Here is a 13,958-nt window from a genome sequence, read left to right as displayed (position 1 = left end):
AGAAAAAGAAAAGTAGAAATGTTGCCCATAGCAACCAATCAGATCCTAGCCATCACTAATCTACTACATTCTAGAAAATGATAGCTGAAGCTGATTGGTCGTTATGGGCAATAACGCCACTTTCCTTTATTAGAAGCTGTAGTACATCTACACCTGGGTGTAATAAAAAGTGACTTAATTTAAATTTTATATATATATATATATATATATATATATATATATATATATAATATATATATATATATATATATATATATATATATATATATATATATATATATATCATTGGTACAAAAGGATAATTTAAAATGAATCCATGCTTTGTGACATCTTACAAAATTATGGCAGGACTGTGTTTAATTCAATGTCTGCTAGTTAAAGCACACAACCAAACATTTCTCAAAATGTGGAGAATTACAATCTTGTAGATTGTCTCATGAAATACTTTGCACTGGATCGCTATAATTATTTCATGATGCTAGTCCTACTGGCAGCATTGTACATTACATATAGGTAATACATTATTGTATAATATTATGTTTTATTGTTAAGGGGGAATTCAATTGGCCTGTGCACTATTACCGATATTACAGTAATAGTGCGCATAATTACCGTTAATACAGTAATTTCAACGTGGGATTTTTGTTTGCTGCTCACTGAGCTGTGAGCAGAAATCTGTAATTAAATATTAACGGTAATACACTATTCTGGGGCGAATTGAACCTCCTGCAACCACACATTGGGGTAGATTTATCAAACATTCTAAAAAGGAAAAGTGGAGATGTTGCCCTTAGCAACCAATCATTTTCTGACTTTTATTTTTTAAGAATGTACTAGATACATGATCGCTAGAATCTGATTGGTTGCTACGGGCCACACCTCCACTTTTCCTTTTTAGAATGTTTGGCAGATCTGTCCCTTTATGTTTTTAGTTCACAGAAGTGGAACCCAGCTGCCAAATTCCATCCGCAATAACGTACAACGCATAGGGGCGGACTCAATTTGGCGCGAAGTGACGCGATGTGTCTCTGGAACAGTCTGCGGAGAAACAGCGCGTCAGAGTTTTCACAGAAACGTACCACTGGCTGAGTATAATGAGTGCTGGCAAATCAGAGCAGTGTTCCAGATACACGCGTGTCTGGCTCCTACAACCATGCCATGTTCAAAGTCACTTAGCGTTCTGACTTGCCCAGTCTTCCGCTGAATTGCGTACACAGACCTATTGGTAACTGAAAACTGGCTGTATATAACGTTCTCTGCATATATTGGCAGGTGTGTTTATATATAGACAGCAATTAGGGTGCGCACATCCCTATTTCAGAAACTTGTGAGCTATGTAAACAAATTTTTCTTTTCACTACTACCTTTACCCATAACTTTACAGACGCGTTTAGGTAATTATTTGGACTACATTAATACTAGTAAACAGAGTGTACGTATCTGGAACACATTGTTAAAATACACAAGAGATGGTAATATATGAATAAATTCCTGTAAATTGTATCTGTATGTGGCTTCTGCTGCACTTATAATTGGCATAACAATGTTATTAAATGCACCCAGCTTCCTTTATGTTCTGCAGGATTCAGACGGAGGGCTTACTACACTCCCGGCTTTCTGGTAAAGACTAAAAGAGAAGTGGGCATTGCAACAGGTCATTATACCCTGAAGATGGACAGCACCGTGGCTCAGTGGTTAGCACTTCTGCCTCACAGCGCTGGGGTCATGAGTTCAATTCCCGACTATGACCTTAGCTGTGTGGAGTTTGTATGTTTTCCCGTGTTTGCGTGTGTTTCTTCCGGGTGCTCCGGTTTCCTCCCACACTCCAAAAAACATATTAGTAGGTTAATTGGCTGCTATCAAAATTGACCCTAGTCTCTCTCTCTGTCTGTCTGTGTGTGTTAGGGAATTTAGACTGTAAGCTCCAATGGGGCAGGGACTGATGTGAGTGCGTTCTCTGTACAGCGCTGCGGAATCAGTGGCGCTATATAAATAAATGGTGATGATGATGAAGATGTATATCCTTACTAACCAGCATAGCTCTCTTTCAATTCCCAAACTTTTTGGGCCTGAGTCATTAAGGCAAAAAAGGAGTAAATGTTCTCTGGGACAAACCATGTTACAATGTAAGGGGTGCAAATTAGTTTATTATTTCGCACATAAGTTAAATACTGGCTGTTTTTTCATCTAGCACACAAATACTTAATAGCTATATTACTACACTGAAATATAAAGTTGATCTAGGACATGCCCTATCCAGACTATAAATCTGTCCCCACATTTTAAATTTACCTCCCCTCCAATGCAACATGGTTTTGCCCAGGTGCAAATGTTACTCCTTTTTTATGCTTTGCTCTCCTTAATGACTCGGGCCCTTTATCTATAGATAACATTTTTGTAGCTAATTTTATTTTCCATTTTTGACGGCAATCGGGTTAATCCATATGAGGCTTCACTATTGTTATTAATACACTGATGTTTGTAGGGCAGGTTGGGGTCTTGAGAAAAGGGGGCTTTCACGTCCTGAAATGAACAGTAAGAAGTCTTCTATTTTCTACTACAAGGTCACACTCTGAAATTACCCCTTCTGTGTATAATGTAAAGCACACGTGTAAACAATTCCAAGACCAACATGTGAGATGATATTTCGTGGCCATCCTGAGCATGCCCTGGTTATAGACTTTCTTCTTCCAAGACGACGTGAACAGACCAGTGACACTGTGTGTACTCTCAGTAAGGCAGCCACTGTACAGACCGAGAACGTAGTTTGTCTATTGACTAGTAACACTACTCAGGCATGAAGTATAAAAGTATCTTCTCATGCAGTAATATCACCAGTTACCAGCAAATTTAGAGGTTTAATAATGGTTCTGCCCAAAAATGTCTGCCTCTACTCTCAAAGAGGATGTCCTCATAGGGTGAAGCCTACTTAGCGAGTACTTACGCAAGACAGTCAAACACGATCAATAAGTCTTTCCTGAACAATGCATCTGAGCTCTCGCATTCCTTGCAATTTGTAAAACACATCTAATAAACTATATACAGCATATATTAGATGGGAGAGATAAATATTTCTTCAATTAGCAAGAACACTTAGATTGCATGGAAAGAAGTCAGACTCACAGCCTTGATCTGCACAGACGTGTTACAAAAGCCTCTTATTCAGTGATTATCTGAAAAAGTTAAGCAAGGAAATGTGTAATAATGTGAGAAATGCACATTGCACTGATCTATCTGGCAGTACTGGCTAAGATACTGAGACCCCTGAGCCCAGCATCAATCAATGTCTGACATTAGCCAGAAACAAGATCACATCATTATTAGCGGACATTAATTTCAGAGCTGAATTCTGGGCAGAAGTGAAACGTGATCGTCCAGCAGATAGTGGAATAAATGTCCAGTATAAAGTGTACAAATCATTCGGTACAAGGCTGCAGGTTGCATGGCTGTGGACACAGGGAGGGGGGTGTCCAGCAGGTAAGTGACACACATGAAGTGCGAGACTGGGACATTGAGGAGCAGCAAAATCTGAATCCTGCGGACCCTGTATTACACACACACACGTTGTGCTATACAAAGATACAAGGGATACGTCCCAGTCATCAGTGGGACCCTATACAGAGCAAGGGAGGTAAAACGTGGTCAGCTCAGTGTTTTCCAAATAACTTTACCCAACGATTGATAGATTGTTGCTGACTGCGCCATGTGCCCGTTTGCAAGGCCAAGAAGAGTCAGTTCCCAAATATAAGGTGTCACATCATTGTTTTCCAAGAGGAACATTTCTGCTGTCTTACATTGCTATTGACACATGTACATTTCTCTCCCGCTGTTCTACCTCTGCTGTCTCCCTCCAACAGTCACTACATTGGCTCCACAGGGCCTAGAGAATTAAATTTAAACTCCTCAACCTCACCTTTAAAGCTCTTAAGCAATCCTCCCCTTCCTACATTTCCAACCGTCGAATCTCTACCTCACTGATCACCTCTTCTCACTCCCGTCTCCAGGACTTTGCCCGGGCTGCTCCCCAGCCGTGGAACGATCATCCACGTTCCATCAGGTTAGCATCTACTCTCTAAGGCTTCAAGTGTGTCCTTAAGACTCATTTCTTTATTCAAGTCTATCAGTCCTCCTCCTAACTCCCAGAAATAATTTGATTTGCATTACCATGTTACCTGTGTGTGTGTGTATATATTTTATTTTATTTTTTTTGTTCCTGTATCATGTTGTGTTATGGCTCATTGTTTTCTGTATATGTCATGTACGGCACTGCGGACTCTTTGTGGCTAATACTAGTTTGCTCAGGAGAGTGCAAGTGGTGTTATTGTCTGTTTTTCTGTCTGGGAGGGGGAAGGGGGGTTTCTCTATTCAACACAGCCGTGAGTTGAACAGCTAACCATGGACTCTCTGCTAGTTTACAATAACTGTGTTTCACCAGCAGGGCTTCTCTGTAAATCACAGAGAAGGAGCAGGAATCACTCATCTGTAACCAGGGAGAGGGTGAATTTGGGATAAAAATATTGCTGAGTGATTCTTTAAAAGTTTAAAAATGCAAATGTCAAATGCAGGAAATAACTTTGCTGAATACATTTCTATCCTCTCCCAAAGTTACAGTGGCAGGTTCACACTAATAGTAATCAACTGAATCCCATTCCTCTCTGCAATTTGCATACGAAAAAAAAAACACTCAACCAAGTCAGACTAACAATATTAATATTGCCCAGTGCAGCAATGCACTATAGTGCCACCATATACCACCAGGTCCAATGCTGCCACTATGCCCAGAGCTGCACAGTACCACTATGTCCACAGCATGCACAGCTTGGGAACGGTTAAAACGCCCTCTCTTGCAGCACTGGGCGAGCTATCTATGTTTAATGCAGTACTGCAGTCATTGCCTGGACAATTATATAAGAGCAGTAAAAGGCTTCGGGAGCTGAGCACAGGCACATTAAGATGGTTGGTTTCATCCTACATAAACACCAGCATCCCTGGGAGACACGGCAGGCTCATTGCTCTAATGTGAATAGATGGTTTAGAGGAAAAAGAGGACACTTAATGCTGAGACACTGATCAGACTGTGATGGAGCAGGGCCCGAATAACCTTGTTCCCGGCATCAAACCACAGAGACTGGACCCTTCCTCGATGCGCTGCGCTCGTATAATCACAGGGTGTGAACGGCTTCCATTAGTCTAAGCTGCAATATGTGCATCACATCTAATATCTGGTTACAATGACCGCACACACTGGACAATGAGTCCTGGTGACCTCAGCAACCAATCAGATTCTGTTTAAATGTTTAAGCAAATATCTAATTTTCTGCTAATGGCAAATCTACACATTTCTTTTCTATTTGTTTTCCTACACATCCACTAATTGCAGTCATTAATGAAAACGGTGTAACTGTTGGTGTTGGCCATTGTAACCAATCAGACCTCATTTGAGTTTCTTGTAGAACGCTTTTTATTAAAGTCCCGAGTTCTATAAATGTCAGTGGTATGCCACACCGCCACGCCAATATCTCTCTATATATCTCTCTATATCTATATCTAAATATATTGAAGTGGTGGCGTGGCAGATCCCCTGATTCTGGAGGGATCTCTGGAGTGGAGACAGACTGAGCAGCATCTTACAGAGAGATTTGAAACTAGCAGAGCCTGAGGACCGCAGGAAGAGCTTGGGAAGACAGCGGAGAGCTTGGGAAGACAGCGGAGAGGTATACAACTAAGGTGTGATTATATTAAGCATTCGAATAGAAGTGGATTACTGGATTGCACACAGATAAGCTTCTGATTTTCTCCACTTTAGTACCCACTTACACATGGGATTGGGGGCGGTGTGCACCATATTTCCTGTTAAAAAGATAATACACTATCTCAGATATTGTTCTGCTTTCTTTGGATACACTTCACGGAGCTTATATCTGACGTCCTAGAAGAATCTGTAATGAGGTTCTCATATGGTTTAACAATGCTGAAATCTGGTTCACATTTATATACTTCTAGCTGAGGACTTTGAATCTTATTCCCAAATACTACACTATCGGGCGCCCTATCCCCCTTTTTTTTGCATTTGGCCTTGTGGGAATTGGCAGCCGCCTGCACATTGGAAAGTGTAAATACTGTGAATGGACTGTATGAAATGTGTACTATATTCCAAATATTGAGTCACGTGCCAGTGGATATATATATATATATATATATATATATATATATATATAAATATATATATATACACACACACACTGGTGGGGTGTACGGGGGGTGTCATACCACCACTTCTCCTACTGCCTGTGAGAATACTTGGTATTGTACCTATATATCTGCATTTGCATATTATCGGAAAATTAAACACTTTTATTAAAGAAATTGTGGGAGATAATTTGCAGTTATATTGTCTGTATATACTGATTTACATATATGTGGCGCCAGGAAGCTTGTATTTTGTATTCTTTATCTGTCTTATAGTAGCTATATAACTGCTATTCCTATGCACGACTATCTAAGGCATAGGTTCATAACCTTTGCCTGTCTGGTATTGTGCAACGACAGCCTAATAGATATTTACAGGAAGCGCTTTTCTTTTCTTTTGCATACTGACTTTTAGTCAATTAGTGTAGCCCTAGAAACATACAGAGCAATAAATGTAATTCTCCCGAGTACAGATATTTATATGTTTTACAATGTATGTTAGAGTATTAGGGTACAATTTAAGTTATATTTTATTTTATCTTTAACGGAGGAGCCTGTCTTGGCTCTCCCCTATTCACTGTGACCTAGATCAGCTATCATGTCAGTGTAATGCAGGTTACACTGTATCTATCAGTGCTGACAGGCAGGGAGGATATGAGAGATATCTCCTGGAGGTGCCAGGACTAACCGATACTGCTGGAAATCCCTGATGAAATCATCATCATTAATTTTCTGTGTCCGATGGGGAAATCTAGTCTTCCCCATAGCAGTGTACATGGCATTTACTTTGGCATCTACATAAAGCGATTCAGTGGGCTGGGCAAAGGGTCATAACACTCAGAGCAGAGCAAAAGGCAATCAATTATTGTTCTGTAAAATTTCCAAAGCTAAAATAAGGAAAAAAACATTACAACAACCACAGTAATCCCACGATCATCATTATCACCATTTATTTATATAGCGCCACTAATTCCGCTGCGCTGTACAGAGAACTCACTCACATCAGTCCCTTCCCCATTGAAGCGTACAATCTAAATTCCTTAACACACACACACACAGACTAAGGTCAATTTGATAGCAGCCAATTAACCTACCAGTATGTTTTTGGAGTGTGGGAGGAAACCGGAGCACCCGGAGGAAACCCACGCAAACACTAGGAGAACATACAAACTCCTCACAGATAAGGCCATGGTCAGGAATTGAACTCATGATGATCCAATATGGCTGCACAAGTGGTGTAACTTTGCAGAGGCAGGTACTGTTTACATAATCACGTAGGATCAGACAAAATATCCCCAAAACCGCTACCCTGGTTTGTGCCCGATTAGCTCTTAACCTGCTCTGTTATACGGAGGAGGGGAGCACAGATGCAATTGTGTGAAAACGAGGAGGTTTGTGCATAAAATGCCCAAACTAGGAAAACTTTTAAAAGAACCAGCCAGGAAAAGCTAGAAGTCAGGTGATTCTTTTAAACAGACATTTGTCTGCTGTTTGTGGATAAATATATATTTATGACTGTTTATATAACCACCAACACAAGCTGCAGCATAAGTTAGGTCTTACCTTTAGGTGGCTGAATTCGCTGCTCTTGCTGCTTTCGGGTGCGTTGAAGGTTTTGGTCTCCAGTCTGGACTTGACAACGTGCCGGAAGGGACTGGAAACAGGCAGGCCACTCACACTGATGCCATCTGGGAAGATATGTAGAAACACATTAATAAGATGGGTAAGGGGGATGTGGAGGACACAGAATAGGGGGAACTTATTTTGTGTCAGAGAGTTTCCTGGACTTAAGTAAATGGGCAATCTTTGCACATGAAAGCAAAATCCCTCTTGACTACATAGGATGTCTGCAGAGGAGTTCACAATCAGTGATCCCAGTAAGAAAATGAATGAAAAGTTAAGTATGCATCCGAGTCATTTTTGTTAGATAACCTCCTACAAATCATTATCTCCTTATCAAACGCTCCTGTTTGGCTGCAAGACACAGACGCAGTCTGCTAAACAGACACATGCTCACAGTTCTCTGTAGGTCATGTGATGGCAGAGGATGTCATGTGATGGATGAGGGGGGATGATGTCACAGAGCAGACAGAGCTCAGAGGGGCATTCCAAAGCTTTTCTGCTCTCTACATCATTAACCATGTGACTGTGGTTGCCATGGTTATCCAGAATCATTAAACCCCCACAAGGTAACAATCTGCTTATAGTCTGTCACAGTGATTAATTTATTAGGAAACACTGAAATCAAGAGTTGTGCACAGTGAAGGCAGGCATATTGGGGGCTGAACCAAAATTCACCAGAATGAAGCCCATCAATTCAACAAATACTTTGCCCTTTAGTGATATCACTCGTTCCTAGTGAATTGATTGGCTGCCTTCTCAAACATAGTGGCAGTCTGCAGGATGAGCACCTTCAGTGTAGGGAGACGACAGCTGCACTTAAGTAGGCAAAAATACCTTAACGTAGAATCAGTGATGTGTGTCTGTATCCATATTATTATTTATTACAGACATGTATATTGCAGGTATACATATTTACACGTTTCCTAGATATTTTCCACCAAGTACACAATAAGTGTTCTTTCTGAAGCCTAAAAAAACCAGCTGCAGGTTTCTATTCTTGACACTGGAATAAAAAAAGTAAAATAAAATAAAAATAAACGATTAATGGCGTCATAACTGCTGCTTACGTTCATGTGTGGTCCGGATGTAACATTCTGGAAGTGTAAAACCTTTGGGCAAACACATATATTTTCTTATCAGAACTTGTATCATCCATTGGCTAAATGCATGTTCAAGCTCTAATATGGCTCAAAGGACGCTTGGTAAACACGCGCGGAGATCTTTGATATGTGACAGTGATTAAGCAAAGAAATCAGTGCATTGCTGCGGGCCACAATCTATCATGCGAGCTGCAGGCCTCGTTATTTCCCGCAGTGTCCGTCAGGGATCCCTTACAAACAAGATTACAGCATCCAAGCGTCTCGGCGACACACAGAGACTGAACAGAGGGATCTGATAAAAGTATGAACAGCATACGACGGACACAAAGCGAGCGAGGACGCTGAACTAAGAATAGCTCATTGTTTCTTCTCGGTTTAATTACATATTTTATATATGCACTGCTGTTTATTATGATAGCAATAAAATAAACATTATCATAATGAAAAACTTGCGTGAAATAAAGACGCAATCCTACAAAATGAAATGTATTGATTTACATAAGTAGCTGTTTTCATTTGTGGCTCATCTAGGAAATATAACAGGTAAATACATAAGGGGATGAGAATAACTTGGATCTATTGAAACACAAGACGTAATTTTTATATATTTACTAAAGGCTCAAGACACAAGATCCCTTTGACGTCTGTGTAGTGCGCAATTTGTGCTAGTGATTGAAATGGAAAATAAAAAGACCGGTAAAAGTTTGCAAATGAATAAATTGAGTTAAAATATATTTGATTTAAGAAAAACATAGAGAAAGGTGCATTAGTGCAGCTGCGATGTAATTTGGGGTGTAGTTTACTGATTTAGGGACTGATTCAAAATCCGGAAGAATTTGCATCTTTAAAAAGAACACGGAAGTTTTACATAGTTCCGCCCATATTCAAATCAAAGCTCATCTAAGAGGTACGACATGAATAGAGGTGGAAAAACACTCTGTATAAACAGTACATTCCGGTGTAAATGCCGGACCCTTGGATCCACGCATAATGCAGTTAGTGAGAGATGTCTGATCTGAAGGTGGAATCAGCACTCCAGCATACTTTATCATCATTTAAATGTCCTTTTGGATAAAGAAACATAAAATTTGACGGCAGATAACAACCACTTGGCCCTTCCAGTCTGCCCATTTTTTAACCTACGGTAACCTCAAACAATATTTGATCCTTAGTTCTTTGTAAGGATATCCTTATGTCTATCCCAAGCATATTTAAAATTTCTCTACTGTATTGGCCTCTACCACCTCTTATGGGAGGCTATTCCAAGTGTCCACTACCCATTCTGTGTAGTAATTTTTCCTCAAATTTCCTCTGAACCTTCTTTCCTCCAGTGTTAGTGCATGTGGGCAGAGAGAGGTGAGAGAGGGGGAAGAGAGAGGAGAGACAGGAGAGAGAGAGAGAGAGAGAGGAGAGAAGGGGAGAGAGAGAGGAGAGAAGGGGGAGAGAGAGGGGGGAGAGAGAGAGGGGGGAAGAGAGAGGGGGGAGACAGGAGAGGGAGAGAGAGAGAGAGAGAGAGAGAGAGAAGGGGGGAGAGAGAGGGGGGGAGACAGAGGGGAGAGACAGGAGAGAGAGAGAGACAGAGACAGGAGACAGAGAGAGACAGAGAGGCGGGAGAGTGAGAGAAGAGTAAGAGAAGAAAGAGAAGAGAAAAAGAGAGAGAGAGGGGCAGAGAGAGTGGACAGTGAGAGGAGAGAGAGGAGATGGAGAGAGGGGTGGGAGAGAGAAGAGTGAGAGAAGTAAGAGAAGAGAGAGAGAGAGAGAGAAAAGGAGAGAGAGAGAGAGAGAGAAAGGGAGAGAGAGAGATAGAGAGGGGAGAGAAAGAGATATGCTGTAGGTGAATAAAGGAACCAGGTATATACACAGTCCAGAAGGTATTCACTGTGGTCCAGCACACACAGTTTTAACTCTGATAAGGGCAAGTGAGTACCCAGCAGAAGGACCTGGGAATCTTGAGCAATACATTCACTTCTTGCAGTGATGTACCTAGTGTTACATAGTCCTGTATCAGGAAGTAGGGAGCAGTGATCTATAGCCATTGGCTCCCCATACCCTACAGAATTAAATTTAAACTCCTCACCCTCACCTTTAAAGCTCTTAGGCAATCTTCCCCTCCCTACATCTCCAATCTCATCTCTACCTACACTCCTACCCGCCCCCTCCACTCTGCCTGTGACCGCCACCTCACTACTTCACTGATCACCTCCTCTCACTCTCGTCTTCAGGACTTGCCTGGGCTGCTCCCTTGCTGTGTAACGATCTTCCACGTTCCATCAGGTTAGCATCTACTCTCAAAGGCTTCAAGCGTGCCCTTAAGACTCATTTCTTTATTCAATTCCATCAGTCCTCCTAACTTTCTTGTCCTGGCTCTCTCCCCCAGTTAGTACCACCCTTTATGTGTCTCCCACTTCCCTTTAGGATGTAAGCTCTCATGAGCAGGGCCCTCTTTCCTTGTGTGCTCCTTCTACTGTTCCTTCACCCTCTGTACCTCTTGGCTGCTTCCCTAGCCCTGTTTTCCCTGTTCTATTAAGCTTTGGCCTTCTTCTTGCTGATTTCTACCATCCCTTTCACTATCTATGAAATATAATCTGATTTGCTTTACCCTGTCACCTGTGTTTGTATATATTTGTGTATCATGTTGTGTCTTGGTTCTGTTTTCTGTATATGTAATGTACGGCGCTGCGGACCCTTTGTGGCCCCTTATAAGTCAAAGATAATAATAATAATAATAATAATTACTATGCAAATAATTTGCATTGGATTAAGTCATTGCCTTATAGGGTTCTATTAGTAAATCAATAGTCTATGAGTGAAATGTGTTTAGTTGTTAACAAAAACACAAATGGCAACAAATACTGACAATATGAAACCCTTCAGGCGCTGTTATAATCTCTTTACAGAATTATAGAGAAATATACTTATTTTTGTTTTTTAACGATGTTCTCAAAGTCCTTGATTCTTAACGATACTCTTCTCATATATCATGTGCATGAATAAAGAGAAATCACAATAGTGCAATATAGTTTGAACATAGAAACATATGTAGCAAAATCCCACATATAATTCTTTGATGCTCCCACACTTTCTTTTCAGCTTATCGCCCCCTAGTGTTGAGCTACTCACTAGAAGTCTATGGAAAATAGGCACATCAATATAATTATCTTTCCTTTTTTCATTTTCTTTATATTCTCCCTCCATACATCATGAGGTGCTCATCATCATATCATAAAAGGAGAAAAATAAAGTGCATCTAGTGTGATAACGTTTGGTAAATATAAATGTATTCATTCACACAAATAGGATCATACTTGCCAACTCTCCCGGAATGTCCAAGAGACTCCCGAAATTCGGGTTGGTCTCACGGACTGCCAGGAGAGCTGACAAATCTCCCGCAACCCGCAATTGCGGGGCTAAAATGACGCGATTCGCGGTGAATCGCATCATTTTGAACCCGCCACCCCACGACAAAACAGCATATTTGACGCAGGGATAGGACCAAAATGACGCGATTCACCTTGCCCCGCCCCTCCCGCTCTCTAGATACGCCCCTTTCCTGGATACAACTTGCCAAAGGTAGACAAGTATGATAGGATACACTTACATTATAAAAAATAAAAAACAATAAAATCCAAAAGGAAAAAATATATATGATGGTGTTGTACTAAGTTTGCATGACTTCTTTTATATAAAGAAAACAAACACAAACAGGTAAAATGCTGTTAACTCAATAGGGATGGGGGGGGGATTTATTTTTAAAAGAAACTCTCCTTGCCACTGATCAGCAGACTGAGGAGGTCCCGCTGCTAACACCCCACTGTTCCAGAAATTATTATTATTATTATTATTATTAATTTTTATTTATAGGGTGCCACAAAGTATCCGCAGCGCCGTACAGGAACAAACAGTAGGAGAGTACAAAGTAACACATTACAGTACAATAAACAAGTAGCACTATAACTCTGGTAGCTCGAAGCACAGCTAAAAAGAAAGGCTGAAAGGGTGAGGGATATTCAGCACAGCAGGAAACCTGTGCCCAATAGTGTAGGCTCAGCTAATAGAGCCACTGAAAGGTGCAGAGAAAAGCAGGAGAGGAGTCAGTGGGCAGAAGGCCCAAGGAGGAGGTGGCAGAGTAACTGGAGAGCAAAGTTAAAAGTGATGGAAACAAGAGGAGAAAAGGCCCTGCTCAGGGGAGCTTACAATCTAAAGGGAAGGGCGGACAAACCGAAGACACAAGGGTGAAATGGGGACAGGGTCACACGGAGCGAGAAGGAGGAAGGAAGGGGAAGAAGGGACACGGTGGGTAGTTAGGCGGATGACTGATAGGCTTTTAAGAAAAGGTGGGTTTTTAATGCCCGTTTGAAACTGCTCATATTGGGGGATGTTCTGATAGAAAGAGGGAGATTGTTCCAATGGAGGGGAGCACCGCGGGAGAAGTCTGAATACGTGAGTGAGAAGAGAGGGAGTAATCAGAGGGGGAGGAGAGGCGACGATCGTTGGCCAATCACAGTGGGTGAGATGGAGTGTGAATAGAGATGAGGTTGGAGATGTAGGGAGCAGTGGAGTTGGCGAGAGCCTTGTATGTAGGGGTGAGGAGCTTGAAAAGGATTCTGAAGGGGAAGGGGAGCCAGTGAAGGGCTTGATAGAGGGGGAGACAGATGTGGAGCGGCGAGAAAGGAAGATAAGTCTAGCAGCGACACTGAGTATAGATCAAAGAGGAATACAAGTCCTGCAGTGCCCCCAAGTGGCCAGAATATCATGAAATGTTTTGTTTTCTTCCCACCCCATTTAATTCATATAAGTGGATGCAGCCTGAGAAAAGTCCTGAAACTGAGAACTGGAGCAGGTAATGAGGGTGGGTGAGAGGTGCAGGTGCTGGGCAGAGTGGAGGGGTCCAGTTGGGAGATATGTTGGAAGACAAGTGAAGAGATTGATGTTGGTGAAGTTTTGTTGATGTTAGTAAAAGTATTATATACTGTATGCAATGGAGGGACCGAGAGAGGGGAGCAGTATTACAAGAGCGATTTAAAAGGAAAATTAGTCCAATGGCTG

The 13,958-nt window shown here is 41.5% G+C and overlaps 1 protein-coding gene across 3 annotated transcripts in view; it reads right to left on the bottom strand.

Annotated features, from left to right (window-relative positions):
- The window catches only part of TRAPPC9 (trafficking protein particle complex subunit 9), a 456,795-nt gene that overhangs the window by 313,570 nt on the left and 129,267 nt on the right, over positions 1-13,958 (bottom strand). For all 3 annotated transcript variants that reach the window (XM_075211675.1, XM_075211674.1, XM_075211676.1), the window contains exon 17: positions 7,753-7,877. In XM_075211675.1, coding sequence (XP_075067776.1) covers positions 7,753-7,877 — 125 coding nt within the window. The remainder of the gene's footprint in view (positions 1-7,752; positions 7,878-13,958) is intronic.

This window comes from Mixophyes fleayi, chromosome 5, assembly GCF_038048845.1.
Source record: "Mixophyes fleayi isolate aMixFle1 chromosome 5, aMixFle1.hap1, whole genome shotgun sequence".
Classification (NCBI taxonomy): Eukaryota; Metazoa; Chordata; class Amphibia; order Anura; family Limnodynastidae; genus Mixophyes; species Mixophyes fleayi.
This window is presented reverse-complemented; position numbering and strand designations above follow the sequence as displayed.